This window comes from Amaranthus tricolor, chromosome 1, assembly GCF_026212465.1.
Source record: "Amaranthus tricolor cultivar Red isolate AtriRed21 chromosome 1, ASM2621246v1, whole genome shotgun sequence".
NCBI classification, from domain to species: Eukaryota; Viridiplantae; Streptophyta; class Magnoliopsida; order Caryophyllales; family Amaranthaceae; genus Amaranthus; species Amaranthus tricolor.
The window spans coordinates 34558729-34580000 of NC_080047.1; the positions used below are offsets into that span (position 1 = coordinate 34558729).

General features: G+C 32.3%; 2 protein-coding genes and 1 pseudogene across 2 annotated transcripts; 2 read left to right on the forward strand and 1 right to left on the reverse strand.

The window, feature by feature from the left end:
* Positions 1 to 7658: 7658 nt before the first annotated feature.
* LOC130809193 (uncharacterized) lies at positions 7659 to 8711 on the forward strand (annotated as a pseudogene).
* A 2599-nt stretch (positions 8712 to 11310) lies between these two features.
* On the forward strand, positions 11311 to 12209 carry LOC130809645 (uncharacterized). The gene is made up of 2 exons (XM_057675394.1): positions 11311 to 11392; positions 11886 to 12209. The coding sequence occupies exons 1-2, from the start codon at positions 11311 to 11313 to the stop codon at positions 12134 to 12136; spliced, it is 333 nt and encodes a 110-aa protein (XP_057531377.1). The 3' UTR covers positions 12137 to 12209.
* A 3884-nt stretch (positions 12210 to 16093) lies between these two features.
* On the reverse strand, positions 16094 to 18677 carry LOC130809202 (transcription factor APG-like). Its single transcript, XM_057674870.1, has 5 exons — positions 18415 to 18677; positions 17824 to 17944; positions 17457 to 17552; positions 16536 to 16601; positions 16094 to 16414 (listed from the first exon to the last, which is right to left on the reverse strand). The coding sequence occupies exons 1-5, from the start codon at positions 18675 to 18677 to the stop codon at positions 16094 to 16096; spliced, it is 867 nt and encodes a 288-aa protein (XP_057530853.1).
* Positions 18678 to 21272: the final 2595 nt, after the last annotated feature.

Consider the following 21272-nt stretch of genomic DNA (forward strand, 5'->3'; position numbering starts at 1 on the left):
TGTTCGAATCTCCGCTTGATCCCAATCTTTCTTGCAAACACATATTTGAATACTTTGTGGAGCAAGACGAGATCTCTTTTCGTCTAAAACTCTTCTACCTGCACTAAAAGCAGACTCCGACGCAATTATTGACGCAGGAATTGCAAGGATATCCTTTGCAATTCTCGTTAAAATGGAAAATTTTACAGATTTTTATTTCCACCACTCTAAAATATTATAGCTACCTTGGTCTATTTCAAAGTGGTGTTTAAGATAACTATCTAATTCTAAATATGAGGTGGAGGAAGAAGAAGATGATCCTACAAAACTATCATCTTGACTCATTATATTAGCTATTACCGAATTATAATAAGAGGGACGTGCCGAAACGCTAGCACGCCTAGACGTATCGCGATTTGGGTTATATACACCAGCGCAATAATCATAGAGTTCTGCTAAATATTTTTTACATGTTCCAACATAATTATGTACATCGGTAGGCGGGCGATCTAACGATTGGTAGTAAAATCCTATTACTTTAGTAAGGACTTCAGTTTTATAACATGAGTCTAAAATGGTTGTAATTCCATAAATATAAGGAAAATCGGTAAAATATGCCTTCCATTTTTCCATCATATCTGCAAGAATCGGCTTCAAATATGGGATAGTGTCATCATGCGTATGTTTAAGGAGATGATAAAAAATAGTAATACACTCACTTATTACTAAGTGAACGTTCGGTTCATAAACATATGAAAAATTCTTAGTTGCGTGGTCATACGCTTCTAATACATTATGAACACCTATAGCTAATTCCCAAGTGTCATCAGCTATATAGCTATCTGTACACTCACTATACAGTTGTGTTATAACTGGACGATAAGCAATCGCCTTTCTTAATAAATCATTGGTTGAGCCCCAACGTGTAGGAGTATCTAATGACCAATACACTTTTTTTAGTTGATATTGGTCACATAATTGTTTATATCGTCTCTTCTTTCCAATCCTAAGCCACTTCACTATATCTCTTATTGGTTCTAATAAATCGCTTAATTGTTTTATACCTGCTTGGCAAGATAAGTTAACTTGTGGTCCCGCTGCCGCTTTCTGCATGAGTTTCTTTTGTGATTCCATGCTTCTTTGCCAAATGTTTGTTAAAAGATCTCGTACCACCACCTAACACGTATTCACAAAACGCAATAAATAAAGTTTAATAAAATATGAATATATAATGTATGTATAAAAACTTAAAAAATATTTATCTCTGGCGAAACTGTATGAAACTAAGGGCTTTACTCCTTGACTTTCACAAATTTGACAAGTGCATAAGAAAATATCTGGATTGTCGGTTGGTTCTTTTGTGAAATACGACCACACATGTGAAACAGCTCTACTACTAGGAGGTGGCATTGTAAGAAAAGGTTGTCTTACTGGTTCATCTTCATCTAAATAAATAATTTAAAATTATAAAACTATAATTAAATAAATAAATAATTTAAAATTTAATTAATTTGAAGAATAAAATTATAAAACTAACCGATAGTTTGGAAATTGACTCGTTTACCACAAGCTTGTCTTTGTTGTTGTTCTTGTAGTTGTTCTTCATGTGATCTTGTTGATGACTGTCGAGATACATGTATCCCAATAGGGGTCGTTGGTTCCTCTTCTTGTTCTTCTTCTTCATCAATTTGTATTTCTCTTTCCACTTCTTCTGCATAATTATGTAATTCTGGGTCGTACCCTTCTGGATAATTTGGTTCATAATTATGATTACTAATCGAAGGTGTTGTTGATACCGACGGAGTAGAAGTGGCCTTTCTTTTGGAGGAGCTGGAACCTCCCAATGATTTTGCCACTTTAGTAACTTTTTTTGAGGCTTTTTCAAAAATGAAGACATGATTGATAATATTGAAATAATAATAGAATTAAGAAATAAATAAATAATTAATAGTCTAATTATGTAATTAACTAAATTAAGAAATAATTAAAAGACTAATTATGTAATTAAGAGAATAATTGCGTAATTAAAGAATTAAGTAGAGAGAGTAAATAGAGAGAGTAGGAGAAGAGATGAGTTGTGAATGAAAATGATTGAAAGTGGTGGGTATTTATAGAAAAATCCCAACGGCTAGAAACGGCTAGTTTCCAATGGCTCTTTTCACGGTTCCATGGAACCGGTGGGCCGGTTCACCCGGACCGGTCCCGGTTCCGGTTCCATGGACCGTTGGACCGGTTCAACCGGACCGGTTCCGGTTCCAACCCGCGGTTCTTAGGTCCGGTTCATGCAGTTTTTTTCGGCGGTTTCACGGTTCCGGCAACTTTTTTCCGGCGGTTTCACGGTTCCGCGGTTCGGAACCTGTCGCAAACGGTACCGGTTCCGGATCCAATTCCAAGCGGTTCGGGACCGGTTCGGTTCCGGGTAACCCGCCCCGTGGCCATCACTAGATACATTAGTTGCTGCAATTGAGATTTACTCTTGTTTATGTAGTTTTGTGTGTATTGGGTAGTCTAGCTTTGTGTTGCTGCTAGCAATGTTTTGTCCCTAGCTAGCTGATGCTACCTCCTGATGCAGTTGGGGTGCTTTTTGGCATTCAGTGGATTGAAATTTAGCAGGGTTGGGTACTTTATGCTTTGGGCTAATGTTGTTGTTGTCTTCAGCTGTTGTCATTAGGCAATTATTGGGTTGTTTTAGTCAATTGTGTGGGAATCAAGTAAAACTAAAACAACAACTATAATCTTAACCTAGTGAGAGCATCAATAATGATGATCTAATTGTAATTCATATGACCAAACTAGAGGAAAAATAATATTAATGGTGATCTAATATTGGGTGGGTCGGGGAAAAGGTTGGCCAAAGTGGTCAACATGTGACCCGTTCAGCTAAACAGTCACCCATTTTTTTAAAAAAAAATTTCGTCATGTGTCGCGATCTGATTGGGCGCTGAAAAGATGTTTGTTGGCTTCTTGACACGTGGTTTGTCCTCTTTCCAGCTGTCCCGTTTTGATTGGCTGCCAAAAAATAGTCGTTTATTGTAATTAACGGCTATTTTCATATTTAATTAATTTTTTTCTTAAAAAAATTATACCAACGGTCATATTTTTTTAAGATCTATAAAATGAGACCCATATTGATTTTTTTTTTGACATAATTTTATATTTACATATTTTCTTCTTATTTTCCTACTTTTTTTTGTTAAAAAAAAAAACCAAAATAATCATTTTAAAAATCCCAAAAAACTTAAAATGTAACAACCCGACTTACCGTTGACTAGGTAAACAGGGTCATCACGGGTTTGTTTCCCAAGAAACTTAAATCACCATTTCAAAATTTGAGCAAAGGAGTCACCAGTTCTATGACATAGCTATATCAGCTAATTCTAAATCCAAACATCTAATTAAAACACAAAGTAATCATAAAAGTCACTCTATAAGTCCAATGTAACCATCACAAACAAGTCTAATATACATCTATCAAAAAAAAATATATATAATACTACACTTCTCACGTACTCAGCTCAATATAACATCTCTATAACTCTAATCATCACTGCTAAACCATCGTTCCCGACCGGTTTCGATCTGCAAACCACTAAAAGATGGAAACAACAGGGGGTCAGGTTTACTGAATGAGAAGTAATAATCTAAAACAACAAAACACAGTTATTCCAAACAAAGATTTAAAAGCAACATCATTTTCCTAGATCTATGTGCGTACAGAGAGTCTAGTTTGAGAGGTGCCCCATAGCTCTAAGGCTATGTCGCTCTCGGGTGAAGCTAGTCAATATCTGAATGACAATTCGTTTCAAAAACAGGGAGCAGGAACAATGTTCCTCAACTCCGTCAATGACCAGCTCGCAAGCCCGATCCATTGACCATATCATAATATCAACATAAGCAGTCACGACAACATTTGTCTCAATCAATTTTCAATTTCAAAAGAACTTTGATAAAACTATTTGACACGAAAAGTAGTCTGGCTAGACCCTTTAAGGGACTGCTACTACTCACCAAAGACGACGCTTCAAAGAGTTGGGTTCGATTCGCAGATATCAGCTAGAATGGTTCCGCCGAGAAATCGTCTCCTAAAGCATAACAATACACATAATCACAAAAGGGTGTTCGATACTTAATACTAACATATAACTTTATTACATCTCCTCATAAGACTGTAGCGTAACCAAGACTTTATTCTAACATTTCGAATCATTTAAATCTCACATGTTTTATTCTAATCTCCCCATTTTCCATCAAGATTTTATAACCATGACCTATAATTGTCAATTTCTCTTCAAGATTAACAACCTCCATGATTTTCCTTTGTATTTCCAATCACAAGTAAAACAAACATTTAACTCACCATTAACAATACTTCCAAGAATCGCATAATTCAATCAAGAATACCAATTATCCCTTCTTTAATCACTTTTGATTATTTCTCAACTAAGTTATCTAATGTTATTTATCTACAATCATTTCTCAACTAATTAACCACAGAGATAAGTATTCTACTCTACAAACTACAAGTCCACCAATTCAATATTAAACATCAAAATTTCCATCTACTCTAATATGAATAAGCATACCCACACTAATTCTTGAGATCACATCCTTCCATGAGACTACAAGATCTTGATGAGCACTAATATTAGGTATTTACTGAAATAAAATTCACAATAATCAGTTATTAATTTCATAGTGTCATCCAATCAAAGAAGAAAAACAAAATAACAATAAAACCAAATAATATAAAAAAGAAAAGGAGGAAAGAACGGGACCTTGTTTACGGCAAGAATCAGAAGCAAAATAAAGATTTGGTGCACAATTAAAACAGAAGCAAAATAGAATTCGGTTTCATCATTTTTGGCAGAATTCAGAGTTAACATAAGTTGATTTTGGCTTTCCCTTATTTTCGGCAGAATTTGAAGACCAAGGGCTCGAAATTTCGAAAATTTCAAAAGAAGAAAACGAAAATGAATTTAAAGAATTAATATAACTAATGCTACACAGAAACGCAAAGAGGAAAGGAACTCAAAAAGGACTATAATTGTTTCATTCTCTCGAAATCAGAGGAAGAGAAAGAAGAATCTTGTTACTTCGAAAATCAGAGACAAGGAGTACAAGCCATTGTTGTACTCGATTGTTGCATCGAGCGTAGGAAGATGATGGCCGCCATTGTTGCTTAATTTTAGAACTTCAAGTAACAATGGTGATTAGTCTATCTTTCGCAAATTCAAAGAATAAATAAGAAGGATGTTGCGAAAACTCAAAGGAATGTGTGCTGAAATCTATTTGTTCGAAAATCAGAAGGGAAAAAGATATGTACTATGTAGTAGCCGCCATTGCTGGTTCTTTGGAGGAAGAATTCAGAGAAAAGTTTGTTTATTGAATCTGGGTTAGGCAAGGCAAGAGGGAAAAGTGAACATTAGTATTGTTAGGGCAAACTGATTTTGGTATTTTTATTTGATTAATTATTTATTTTGTTATCTTAACTCACGATTTTTTATTCTACTCAACCCAAAATAATTTTCATTCTAATACTTATTTTAAATTTCCAATATTAATTTCTCAAATGTTACATAAAATGAATTCAAATAACCCAAATTATGGAAGAAATCAAAGTAAAAAAACCAAGAAAAAATTCCTCTAACAATCAAAGTGCTCAAATTTAGTGTCAAAATCCTCCATTTTCTCAAAACACTCCAAATTCTTCTTACTATATTCCTCAAAATATCCCAAATTCATCTTATTATGTTCCTCAAAACACCCAAAATTCTCAAACTATGTTTCACCACCATCATCAATCTCACAATGTCAACTCTAATATTGATAACTATTCAACTCCAATAAGGGGTGAAAGTTTAGACGAAAATGAGATGGAGTATGATGATGATGATGATGATCATGATGATGAAAATGAAGGAAATGATCAAGATGATCAATATGGTGAAGATGGAGTAAATTATGTTCATCATGTTGATGCTTTACTCTACACCTAACTATCATTTCAAGATCTACTTTCACAATTTGGTTCACCACCGAGCTTCACTCAATTTGTTCAACCATCTCAATAGCATCCTAATAATGAAGCCCCTATACCTTCAAAGAAAGGTTGGGATTTGATTGAAGATATTGCTCTTATATGTTCAGTCATGAACACAAGTACAGATCCAATTGTGAGCACCAACTAAAAGATAAGAGTGAGGTGGCAAAAATTTAAGGATGCTTATGAAGCAGCGAGGATGGAACGTCCCCATCTGATCCCACGAAGAACCGCCGACATGCTTAAATGTCGTTAGGGTAGAGTTGTAGCATGTTTGAAGTGGTCTGGAAGTTATGACGAGGCTCTTAGGAGGAAGAAGAGTGGCACGAGAGACGAAGATATGCTTAAAGAAGTGCATTTAATCCATCAAGGAAAACACGGTAACTTTAACTTGATTGAGCAATGGAAAATTTTAGGAAAGTATAACAAGTGGAAGCAAGTGGTAAAAAGTAATAAAAAAAACGATTGGATCAACAACCAACTGGTGGTGTTAGTTGTGAAAGTAGTGGGAAAAGATCAAGGACGGAAGAAGATTCTAAAACACCAACAAGTGAACCTCAAGGAGGATCATCTACTCGCCCCGAGGGTGTGAAGAAGGCTAAGGCTCGCATGACTAGGAAAATGGTTGCAGATCAATCAATTCAAGCTTTGAGTGCATTTGGAGAGAGTCTTCGACTTAATTCAGAAATAATGAAGGAGAAGACAAAACTTCAAAAACAAAAAGAAGCGCCGAAAACAAAAAAAACTTCAAATGGAAGAATATCGAATGAATTGGGATATCTATCAAACATTAAGCAAAAAGGAAACTCTTCAGCCATGGGAAGCTGATATGATGGTTCAACTAGGACAATACTTTCAAAATTACAATCGTCAGTAGATGGTTTAATTATGTAATGTCTTAATTATGTTTTAATTATGTATTATTTTTAATGATGGTTTAATTATGTAATTTTTTAAAATGATGTTTTAATTATATAATGTTTTAAAAGGATGTTTTAATTATGTAAGGTTTTCATGCATTAGTTCTTTTCTTTCCATCACCTTTTGGCATGCATTAATTCTTTTCTTTCCATGACCTTTTGGCATGCATTAGTTATTTCCTTTCCATCACCGTTTGGAATGAATTAGTCTTCTCATTTCCATCACCTTTTGGCATGTAATAGTTTTTTCCTTTCCATCACCTTTTGGCATGCATTAGTCTTCTCATTTCTATCACCTTTTGTCATGCATTAGTTTTTTCCTTTCCATTACCTTTTGGCATGCATTAGTCTTCTCATTTCCATCACCTTTTGGCATGCATAATATTATATATATGCACATCCACATTCGATTGGATGTATAACTTTAAAATGAGATTTTATAAGTTCAATTTTTCCTCATCCACTTCAAGTTCTTCATCTTCTGATGAACAGAATGAACTGATAGATAATATGGTTGATTATGCCTTTCAATATGCTATTCCTCCTATTGTTTCAACACTACAACCGAGGGTGAGAACCGAAAAAAATGTCAAATTCAAAGAGACCATTCAAAAGGTCATTCCCAACTATTTAATGACTATTTTGCTGAAAATCCTACATATTCTTCTCGATTGTTTCGACGTAGGTTTAAGATGAAGAAACATGTATTTTTACGGATAATGGAAGTTGTCTCCAATAAAGATCCATGGTTCACTACCAACATTGATGCAACTGGTAAAAAAGGTCCAAGCGCTTTACAAAAGTGTACTGCAGCTCTTCGTATGCTAACATATAGGGTGGCTGCTGATCAAGTTGATGAGTACCTCCGAATTAGCGAAAGCACAGCACAAAAAGCACTCACTCATTTCACAAAGGGAATAATCAACCAATTTGGGCGACATTATGTGAGAAAACCAACACCACAGGATTTGACGAGATTATTGGCCTTTAGTGAAGAACGAGGATTCCCTGGCATGATCGGTAGTGTTGATTGCATGCATTGGAAGTGGAAGAATTGCCCAGCAACATGGAAAGGGCAATATCAACGTCGAGCTGGTGTTGCAACATTAATTCTTGAAGCAGTCGTTGATCATGACTTATGGATATGGCATGCCTTTTTAGGGATGCCAGGTTCATATAATGATCTCAATGTGGTATATCGATCACCTCTTTTAGTTGATTTGTTTGAAGGAAGAGCACCACCTGTCAATTTCACGATGAATGGAAATCAATACGGCATGGCTTACTATCTCACTGATGGCATTTATCCTAAATAGGCTACTTTTATTCTTTCTATTACTGAAACACAAACACCAAAAGCAAGGTTATTTGCCCAACATTAAGAAGCATAAAGAAAGGATGTGGAGCGAGCATTTGGGATGTTGCAAGCTCGATTTGCAATAATTAGAAAGCCCTCACTTGCTTGGGATGAAGAACGACTCTCGGATATAATTACTTCTTGTATAATTATACATAATATGATAGTGAAAGATGAAAGAGATACATACACACACTATGCTAATGGTAGAGAGTTCATGGGAGATTGCCCACAAGGTCAATCGGAAGGTACAAGTGGATTAAATGATGAGTTTGAGTATTACACAGATATAATTGTTGATATCAACCGATACTTGGCAAATAAAGATGATATTGAAGATCGACAAACGCATTTATCCTTAAAAGATGACTTGGTTGAAAATATCTGGCAAAACTTTGGAAGGAACCGCAATTAATGTATCATTTAAAATTTTAGTTTTTTAATCTGTGTATTTATTTTATGTATGCGCATTGTAATCTTTATTTGAAGTTAACGAATTTTCCTTAATTATTATTAATGTCTACATTTATATTTATTAAAAAATATTAGTTTTATTAAAAGAATAATATTTTTTAATTAATAAAAAAGTAGATCTATTTTAATCAAGCAAAAAATTATATTAACTTTGTACATGAAAATATTATTATAAAAAAATAAAGATAAATGTTAGATAAATTAAGGGAGAGAAATTATGGTGGGGTAGAAAAAAAAAAAAGAAAGAGAGGATGATGACCTTTTAAAAGAGGTCATTGTTAATCAAATTAGGTTGAAAGATGAACTTTTAGGAGAGAGAAAAGTTGTGAAATAGTAAAATGATCTTTTTTTTTGTCATGAGTAAGGATGCTCTAAGGAGATATTTTAGGTTGATGTTGTTATTGTCTTTTATGTGCGCCTTTAACGTATTTTTCAATTTTTTATATTAACAATATATTTGTTTTGATGTGACTTTCTTTATTTTATATTAGTCCAAAAGATTGATCATATCTGGTGTCATTAATATCCAAAGTAGTTTTGCTATTTTGAGATGCGAAAGTTTTGACTTGCATGAATTTCAATCATAGAAGATGTTTCCTTTATAATATATATATATATATATATATATATATATATATATATATATATATATATATATATATATATATATATGTATGTATGTATGTATGTATGTATGTATGTATGTATGTATGTATGTATTTCTCTTGTAGTTAAAAATTTAAGATATAAATATAATAATAATATTAGATATATATTAGTTTGTAAAATTTTTTATACTGTTGGTTCTATATAATTTTTATTAAGTTATGTTGTATATTTATAAAAAATATAATGATAATATTTTACAATAATATAATGCTTTTAGTTTGTTGCCAAAGGAATTTGAAGATTTTGCAAAAAAAAAAAATGGTGCAAGTAGTTTGCAACTATATAGTCGTTGCAGAATATAGCAATATAAATTATTACCTATATTTTTTCCCAACTTTAGAATCGTTGTAAAAAATATATTATCATGTAATGCAACAAGAAAAGTTGTTGCGAAAAATGAATTTTTAACAACAATAATTCTTGTTGCCAAAAACATAAAAGCTTTGGCCATGACTTTTCACGTTGTAATAAAGGGATTAGGAATTGTAACGACTAATCTTTCGCAACAATAAAAGTCGTTGTAAAAAACATCAGACTTTTGCAACTACTAAAGGCGTTGCCAAAACCTTTAGCTACGGCCGTACCCAGAACAACTAAAGTCGTTGTAAAAAAACACGTTTAGCAACGAAAAAATATATTTTGCAACGACTTGTATAGTTGCTAAACAGGATTTTTCTTGTAGTGAAAAGCTATGATATTCGATCCATCGTGAGTTTCGCTTTACTCGTATGCACAGAAGACAAGCTACTATTAAGCCCTCCTTGTCTTCTTTGGCTCGTTTGATTATTGCACGTCATGCTCGCTCGACCATATCCTCATACAAAGTTTATATAACACACCATCAAGCCTTTGTTAACACATGAGTACTCTCATCTAATGAATTAAACAAATATAACATTGGAAAAATTATCTAAATCAATCTGACATTTTTATAATTTTCCAACAATAATCCCACATATTGAATAATCATAGATACTTCCAATTCGAGAAGCTATTTTTCTAGAGTAAACTTGGGTAACTGAATAATCTGTCATAGTAGGTTATTTACCAATAATTTAAACTTTAAATTAAGGTAAAAATAGAGAAAAACTTTGAAAATTTACATAAAAATTCTAAATAATAATAAAAAAAAATTTAACATTTTATTTAATATTTTTTTGACATTTTATTTTAATTTATCTTTTTTTAAATAAAACTTATTACAGCAAGTTATCTGGTTACTGGGTATTTTTTAAGCAGATACCTCCTAAAGCTCGGTTAATCATTATATAAAATTATTGTAGAAAAATCATGAAAAACTTGAATTATTCTGGATAACGTTTCTTATATATATTATTTATGTTTATTAGAATTATTTCCCTCTCTTGTTGATGAGTTATATCTCTTGTAAAAAGTTTTACTTGTTAAAAACGAAAGATATGTCGCAAGTTAAAACTCCAACAAATACACAAAATAACAACAATAACATACCAAATACAGCACAATTTGTTCCTTAAATGCTACAATATATTAACATGGCTTTTAGTGGTCATTATGCAGGTTGTAAGGACTTGCACATATGTTGAACTTAAATGATAAGTGGTATCCTTAAATATGGCATCAAACTCATCTTTTTAAGACTTAAATCAATTTTATGACCATAATAATTAGTGACCACCACGTCTAAATCATTATTATGTACAACTGTAAAGTACAACATATAACAATTATATATATAGTTATGGTGAACCATGACATTCTTTCATAGGCAAAGTTTACTTGAGTTTAATAATACATATATAAATAAAAATTATATTTTGTGTCAGTTAGAATAAATATCACTATTATTTTCATTTGACAGCCTATCTCTTTGTTGTTAATTTGTTAGAATAATGGCTAAGCTTTCTTTCAATTACTTCAAATTGAATTCCATCATCATCACGGTTTTTGTGCTTGTAGCGCTTGTTAGTGCGGGTATGTCCTCTTCCTCTTAAATTTTCATTTTTTGGTCTGGAATTAATGTAGGTTAGTCAGAAGTGTACATTGTTCTAAACTAAACTAAATTTTTATTATTTTATTCTTGTTAGAATTTAAAAAATGGGTTTGTGTAACTTATTCAAGGGGAGTAGAGGTAACTCATATAAAAATTTAAAGGAGGATCACTATTAAAATCAATTGGTTACTCCTTAAGTCTATGAAGTGGTATAAAAACTTTTCGATCTCTGATGTGGGTAACAAATAAATACTTTGTGATTGTCCTTAGAATTTCAGCATAACGGAATTAGAAACCTATTAGAAATGAAGATATATAGTGTCCTTAGAATTAATGTCAAATGGTAGTCGTAGTGATTACTCATCAAGTTTATAAAACGATAAACATTTATCTATTTTTCTGATGTGGCTAATAAATGGGCAATTTAACAATTAAATTATTCATGTTATATTAAATGATGTTATTATATGTTAGATTACACCATGACAAAGATGCCTACTGAAAGAAAGGAAAATGAAAAGCCCTGCGGTACTACTTCACATGGAAACAATGTGCCTATTCTGAAAGAACCAATTATTTCTCAGAAAGGAAATAGTGTGCCTCAGCCTATCCAAGAAAAGGTGGTTCCCCAACCAAGCGAGCCTGACTGCGTGGAAAGTGGTAAACATTGTGAGATTACGGCACCAGGTCAATGCTGCTCCCAAACTTGTATCAATGGTGATTAGGATGCTACTTGCTTGTAAAACTATTATTATTTTTTTGTTTTTTAATGTACGAATTGTGGGGTGAATCTTTAATCTAGCCACTACGATCTACACCTTAATTGTTAAAATGATGAAAGTTAAAATGTGTTTTCTTGATTAATTACTTCTTACGTACCAAGAGGCCTATGAACGCATGTTTTTGTGTTGAATTGTGTGTTTTTCCAGGAATAAATTTTAGGTTAATTATTAATGTAACATACGCATGTCTTTAGCTAACTTTTGACATCTTGGGTTATTTGCAAAGGCTTCATTGTCATATAGGATGATGAACACATCTACAAAATGATAAAAGTCATAATTATCTATGTTTTGGGTCCACGATCCCAAATATAATTGGGGCTCATAAATTAGTTAAACAAACCATGGCTTGGTCAAGCCAAAGTCAAAGATAGTAAATAATATGGTTGAGCCTGCTCGATTTCGATTTACGTATCAGTTTGTTTTATCAATTATTAGTTCGTAAAGTAGATTCGGTCAGTTTTGATATCAGTACAGAGCCAACAATATAAATACTCACAAACATGTTAAATGAAGTAAGTTTTTCCCAAATTTTCTCTAAATAATTATACTGTCATATTCACATTTTACCTCTATCTGACTTAAATTCAAAGGGGCATTTCCGATTGTCGCTCCAAGATTAGTAATTGTTATTTGTTCTATAGTTTTAATCGAAGATCTTCAATCCCTTTCGATCACCTTCAAGCACCTTCAACCCCAAATGTTTGGACAACAAGACTCGAATTGGACAATCTTATACTTGGACACTGGACACTTCTACTTTGACATATAATAGACTTACTCTTCTCTCACCTCATACAAATTGTAACTAAGTTTCACATGAAATAGTTTGATGTTGTCTGTTGGGAAGAGTAACACCTCACTTTGGACTCAAACTGAAAGCGGTGCCTCCACACTCAAGCTCGTGTATGTTCATCAGTTAGGACCTCGCTCGTCTAAAGCAAACAACTCGGAATCATGCCCCAAATCTCAAACACCTAAATCCTTATACTAAGAGCTAGCATCAATAATGATGATCCAATTGGAGGTCATATGAACCAATTAGAGGAAAAAATTCATATTAATGGTGACCTAATATTGGATGGGTTAGGAAAAAGGTTGGCCAAATGGGTCATCAAGTGACCGGTTCATGTGAACGGTCATTTCTTTTTAAAAAAAAAATTCTCCACGGGTCACTTGTTGATTGGGCGAAGAAAACTGGCAGCCTGCTGCCACTTGTCGCGTTGTGATTGGCTGGAAAAAAACCCCGTTTTTTGTAATTAACGGCTATTTTCGTATTTAATTAATTTTTTTATTAAAAAAAATTATACCAACGGTCATATTTTTTTCGAAATCTATACAATGAGACCCATATTAATATTTTTTGACATAATTTTATATTTACATATTTTCTTCTTATTTTCCTACTTTTTTTGTTAAAAAATTCCAAAATAATCATTTCAAAAATCCCAAAAAATATTATTAATGTCTACATTTATATTAATTAAAAAATAATCTTTATTTGAATTTAACGAATTTTTCTTAATTATCATTAATATCTGCATTTATATTTATTAAAAAATATTAGTTTTATTAAAAGAATATTTTTGTTTAATTAATAAAAAAGTAGATCTATTTTAATCAAATAAAAAATTATATTAAATTTTTACATGAAAATATTATTATAAAAAAATAAAGATAAATGTTAAATAAATTAAAGGAGAGAAATTATGGTGGGGTAGAAAAAAGTAAGAAAGAGAGGATAATGACCTTTTAAAAGAGGTCATTATTAATAAAATTAGGTTGATAGATGAACTTTTAGGAGAGAGAAAAGTTGTGAATAGTAAAATGACCTTTTTTTGGATCATGAGTAAGGATGCTCAAATTCTAATCCAAATCCTGGCGGCTGGCACCCATCGTGACCTTTAAGAGTTTGAAAATTTTCTCACTAATTAGGTTCAAGAACGCATCACATAAGCCTTAAGGGAATTTCTAACTAGATTTTTCCCTAATACTGGAAATGAACAAGTTGAACCTTTCTCCAGGAGAGAACCTACACCGCCTACCCCACTCAACCACTATGTGGTGGATATGATTAAAAGTCAAGTAACACCGTCCACTCAAAACCATATGCTAATCATGTGCCTCATCATAAACGAACATCCTCATCAACCCACCTAGGGCAGTCATCATCATAACATTTATCACAATCAATATATCATCCCAAGCTTAATTGAGAAAGGGAGAGCCTAATTAGGGAAGGAATAATGTCTCCAATGTTCTAACCGAAGAAAGACACACTCTACCATGCATGTTAGAGAGATAATTACTAGCTGAAAGCTTTGCACTGCAAAACAAATGTTCGTGCCCTCATTGATTCTAAGAGAAACAAAAGAGAACATACTTATCAATATAGCCCGACTTCGACATGAGGAGGTATTCCATGAAATCCCACTAAAACAAGATCAAGACAAGTTTGAAGAAAGTGAATCAGCACATGAACCATTTTATTTTTAAGATCCCTATATTTGCTTGTATTTAAGTTATGTCTAACCGAAATAAGGTTAAAGTTTCTAACATGTTTTCCTTTGATGGAATCCAAGATCCTCAAGAACATATAGAATTACAACGGACTCGCTGGTCACTACATTTGAGGTTCTTCTTTATTAATTCTTTCCAAACACCTTAATCAAGTTGGCCCTATGTTGGAAAAATTCACTATCTTGCAGGAGTATTGAAAGCTTCTCACACTTGAGAGGATATTCTTTGATTATTTTGTAATCTCTAAGATGTAAGAGAAGGCAATATATTCACCTCATGTGATTCATCCAACGAGAATGAGAGTTAGTCTCCAATTATATCAAGAGGTTCCATGATGAAGTACTGACTATTACAAACATAAATAAGCTTGCCACTGTTTTCCGTTACCACCTAATACCACATTTTCAAATGATATTGCATCGGAATGAATTTTGTGAAGAAAACGAGATTGCTGAAGGATAATAAGCCTTGACCACTAAACTTGTCGAGAGATATTTCTACCAAAATTACACTAACTCTCTATTACCATTCCCATCATTCAGTATTGGATTCCAAACAGGCCATAAAAATGTTAAAAATAATGTTAGTTGAAAACTATGGGGACCACAACTATTAAAAAATATTCAAAGGAAGTTAATAATGAGAAACATTTGGGGACCATAAGCAATATTAAAATGCGAAAATAAAGTTGGTGGAAAATATGAGGAGACCATAAACATTGATAAAATATTAAAATGAGAATGAATAAGGCTAATATGTCCAAAGTTTTTGATATAAATAAAAAATTCATTAGACCACTTCCATTGGTGTAGAAATTTTGTTTGAGTGGAAAGTTTTTTGTGAGGTTTTTACTCCCATTAGTAAAAGCTCACCAAAAATTGCAAATGCTTACAAAAAACCTCTAAGTGAGTGGAAAATTTTAAGATTTCATCACTAGGGACCCACCATCCAAAATAAATTTTAAAATAAAAATTAAGAGAGTAAAAATAAGGGATAGAGTAAAAAAATTAGGAGGGAGAAAGTACTGAGGAACTATTTTTGTTTTTTCATTGATGGGATAAATTATATTACTATATATTTCCACACAAAATTTGATGTGGTAGACAGAAAAAGAGTAGAGAGAGATTGGTGGGGATATTTTTTTTACTCACCATTGAGAGTGCTTTTAGTGGAACAACAAATAAAATGATCCCAAACATCAAATGTGAACAATTTTAAGTAATAGATGAAATATAATAAATCTATAGTTTTTTTTAAGAAATATATAATCCTTATATTTAATAGTAGTGCATGTATTTAAATATCTTCTATTGTATAGTGATTGAAAGGATGTGAATATCTAGTCGTGAATACATAAAATGATACTTACATTACTAGATTTTAAGAATGAAGTTTGTGGTTGAAAGGATGTGATTCATCAAAAGTATTAGGAGGCCTAAAATGTGGCATAGGAGGTACATAAGATAATATAAAAGGCATAGATGGCGTTGTAATACAAGTAGGGAGTACTTGTAAGGGGCAGCAAATTTGTGTAAGCATAGTAGGAGTCGGAGTCAAATTTGAGACGGCGGTAGGCATGGGGTTAGGTCTTTGTTGGATAGAAAAACTACCATAATTCTGCTGGAGCATCATGGGTTGTGTGACCATTTGATGTGTGTATGGGTTTATCTGCTGGTTTTGTTCAATTGACTTTGACATCATCTGCTTGTTAAAACACAAAGCAAAAAAACATATGGTCAAACCTTAAGATTTGAAATAAATTTGCAATGTAAAAATTAAGAATGAAAAAGTATTGAGTAACACAAAAGGTGTTTGTCATTACATTAATTTGTAGCGTTAAGGATTTGATGTACTTTATAGCCTGCTCTAAAATGGACACATAATCTCCCTGCAACATTTATTTCACTAAGCACAATGATTACTCTTATAACCAAAGCTGAAATGTAATACATACTCTAACGGTCAGTTTGGTAGATAGTATCAAACGTTGGTAATGGAAATGAAAATCTTGCTATCTTGATGGTCATATTTGTCGAACTTTAATCATTTCATTTTCTTCGTAAATTTTATCCTAATGCATTAACATTGGAAGAGGTGGTATTAGGTAGCAATGGAAATTTAGAAACAAAAACTTATTTATGATTAAAGTTTCATTAACATGGGAATGACATTATATGAAATAATGGTAAGAAAAATCTTAAGGATAATAAAGGAAAAGAGAGGAAAATAAGTTAATTAAGAAGATGCTTTATTTAACTTTAGAAATGCGTAGGAGAAGAGAAAATGTAGGATTAGTTTTTCTCTTCAACATTCATTTTTTCTTGGAGTATGTAATATTTATACTTCTTAAGTTTTGTAATTTTAATTAAATCAATCAATTTGTAATTTACATTATTTGAAAGTCAATATAAATTAAGAGAAATTTATTTCTTAAGTTATATTTTGTTACTTCATATTGGTTACTACGTCTCATTCCTATAATTTGCATTTTGTAATAGGTGTTATATTAATATTATTTTATAACTATTAGAAGGTCAAATTCCGCTACAACTCTAACAGAAATGAAACTTTTGATGAAAATTTACACTATAAATCATTCACATTACCACCATTTAATACCACTAACCAAACGGGACGTAAATTTTATACAATTGAATCATTGACTGATAATAAAATAGTTCAATAAACTAACTATATACACAAAAGCAAATTTATATTGTTACTAAGGAATCCAATACCTTACCTTGTCACAATTCGGAATTAAGGATGGTAGAGTTCTCATTTTTGCATTTATGCGTACCCTTCGTTTGTGCTCACTACTCCGTCTCTGTAAAACTCTCTGCAGTGATTTAATTTTATCTTAAATATCTCTCTTCTTTATCTCATTATTATTTCAATATAGCAAGCAATGACCCCTGTATAAATTAGACATAAATAATTCCTTCCTCCATGATGATTACCGTTAGGAAGGCTATTTAAAGGTCCCTTGTGATTTATCTCATTCTTCTAATCTTGTTTACAAACTTATTTAAGTTCATTTATGTATAGATTTAATTATATCAATACAAGATATTTAAATTTAATGAGAAGAAGGATGTAGAATTGCTCACCTTTGATGAACTATGTTGACATACATTGTTATATTGTGTATCACTAATTTGCTTTGCCTTTAAAATTTGTTTTCCTTTCGATTCTCCGTTGCTTGAATTGTCATCTTTGAACTTTGATCTCCTGGTCTAATTTATGTTCCGTAAAAAGAAAAGTATCAGCCCAAGAATTGTTATTGATAATATGGCATTTCAAACAAATTAAAAATTTATACCTTTCATAACATAACAAATTTACCTTTAATTAATATGTTTAATATATGCGGATAAATATTGTTAGCCAATTTTTTTTTTTAAATTATAATCCTAACAGCAAATGCGAACTATGGTATTACAATAATAATAGAAATGAAATAGGGAAATTATCAATGGTGCCCTTGTACTATTGAAAAATTACAATGGTACCCAACTGCATTTCAGTGGTACCCCCCAATTGTATGGTAATTACAACCGTGACATTAATGATGTTATTTCCGTTAAATGTCCGTTAACTTTTGAAATTAACTTAACCATGGTTAGTTTGTAATTGTTTAAATACCCAGCATCCATTAAAAACCCAATTCTTGTTTGTGTTATTGGTATATCATTAAAAACCTAAAATCCCAAAAACCCAGATCAAATAACACAAAGCAGATGAGCCATGACGCAGCCTCCGGAATGCTCTGTAATATAGCAGGATTGTACGCCATAGAACAAATATCAAAACCAGGAGCTGTAGCACCATTGGGAGCAGCAAAGGACATTGGAAAAGTATGAGTCTGTTGAGCTTGTTGTTGTTGCTTATCACCAAGGTTACCATTACAAACACCAGCAGCATTGTTACCACCACCACCACCACCACCACCACCACCATACATTGAAGTAGGCGGAGTTATTAAAGCAAAGTTGGGAGAATGGAAGGGCATTGCAAAGTTCTGCCCATAGCCGTGAAAGTTGCAGTTAAAGTTACTAAGTCGCCAGCAAAGAAGGTTGCCGCGGTGAAAGCGAAGAAGCCTAAGAATCTTAAATCTCCGGCGAAGAAGGCAACTGCTGTGAAAAAAACTACACTGACGAAGAAAACTAAGAAGTGAAATGTTGGAAATTAGGGTTCTCATTAATTGAAATTAGGATTTGTGTTGTGTAAATTTGTCGATAAAGTACTTAAGGTTTGATTAGAGTACAAGTTATGAATGGTCATAACTTGTAGTGGCAGGAATTTTTCTATGGTTCGATTTTAGTTTAAACTTTTGTAAAAAAACTCGACTTAATTGAGCTGTTTTGCAATGGATATTAGTTTTCTAATTTTAGAGTGGTTTGTTCAATTTTCATTCTGATTATTGCTATTGAAGTGATTGTGCGTAAAATGTTTTCAGTTTTGATGAATCTAATTGTTTTTCTGAATGATATTGCAAAAAGTTTATTTCAAGAATTTACTGTTTTGAATTTAGTATATTTCAACAATTCGCTCTTTGATTTAAATGTAGATTCTCTCTCATGGATTTCAAGAAATTCGGTCATGGTTGCTGAAAAATCAAAGAATGTGGCTCCTGCAATTTGTAATTCCATAGTAACCATGGAAGAAGAGCTGCCATGGAAGAAGAGCAGCCATGAAAGAGAAAAGGGAAGAAGATGAAGAAACTAACCATGGTTAGGTTAAATTCCAAATTTAACGGACATTTAACGGAAAATTCATCATTAAGGTCACGGTTGTAATTACCATATAATTGGGGGGTACCACTGAAATGCAGTTCGGTACCATTGTAATTTTTCAATAGTACAAGGGCACCATTGATAATTTCCCAATGAAATATTACTGCAATTATAAACGGAAATATTCATCTGAAATTTTATACATATTTGTAGTCAATTTTACAGATTTAATTTTTATTTGTTGGGATGGGTTATTCCACATCGATAAATTGCCATATGGTTTCGGGATATATATCATGACTTATGAAATTTGTATACCTCGTATTTTCCCGTTAATATGTTGACATTCACAATAAGTCTAGCTCAATTTAACATGGTATCAGCACCGAAGGTGGTTCATGGTATGAATTGGCTTACATGTGAAAGGGAATTTTGGAAATACTTCACATATGAGACGGCACCCCACATCGATAAAATACTGGGTAATGGACTTGTATATATATTAAGTGAGCTAATCCTCAAACTACCATATGATTTTGGGAATCAACGAACCTCACCACGTATATGTGCAAGTCCACTGCCCATTATTTTATTGATGTGGGATCTTATCTCACATATGAAGTACTTCCAACATTATTCACAAAATGCATACCATCTAATAGCACTTCTGCGGAAAAAAAAACATATATGCAAATGGAATTCAAATACCACGAAAATAACATATGAAAAACCCTACTCAGCCAGATACATCGAGTGATAGCTTCAGCCCCAGTTATATAATTTTCTTACATATAACATTAAATATTCCACTTTTAAAATAAGAAGTGAATGTGACTCAAATTAGCTAGTGAGTTTTCATCTTGTTAGCTCTGATACATATTAAAAACCCAAATTAACCAAAAGTTAAAATTTGTGATTTAACTGGCATACTATGTTATATATTTTATATTAGAATGTTTTTTATTTTCATGAAAATTTGCACTAAAATTTTATCAATACCATAACTTATGGTTTGTTCACAAAATGATAGCAAACGTTAGTCATGTAAATACTGAATAGAATTATCGTAAGAGGATATATTGTTAAATAAGATTAGACTTATTCTGGATGTCATCATATTATTGAGAAAATATGAGGTGCATACACTTCATAAGGTAAGAAGATACCATCTCAAAACCTTATGGAAATAAGAGGAAGTACTCTATTGACTTATAAAGTGTGCATACCATATTTAAATCATCTACATTGGATAAATCATCCCAACACCCCCTCACATCCGAACCCCCGTCAAGTTTGCATGTGGAAGTAATCAATTAGGGTGAAAACGCTATTTTTTCGGACTTACCATTATAATTATTAATCAATTATTGACTCTGATACCATGTTAAATTAGGTTGTATTTATTGCGAATGTTTGCGTATTATCGGGGACACATGAAGGGCACACACTTCATAAGTTAATATGATATCACCCTAAAACCGTATGATAATGGGAGGAAAGGTACCAATAACTTATAAATTGCATATACCATTTTTAATTAATCAATGTAGGATAAACTATGATAAACTATCACTTATGTTTTCTTTTTAATAGCTATAATTCGTCATTTTATCTTAGTGATACTTATGTCTCTTTTTGCAGGGCTCTAATCTCTTTCCTGGGGGTTTAAATTGATCACACACTTTTCTTATGTCCTCTCACTAGAGGGGTATGGTAGTATGTCCGCTATTTTCCCCCGAACCCTAACTCTATGTGGGACAAGTGACTAATTATGACCATAATCATGAGGTATATATACATCGTTAAAAAGTTATCACATAATA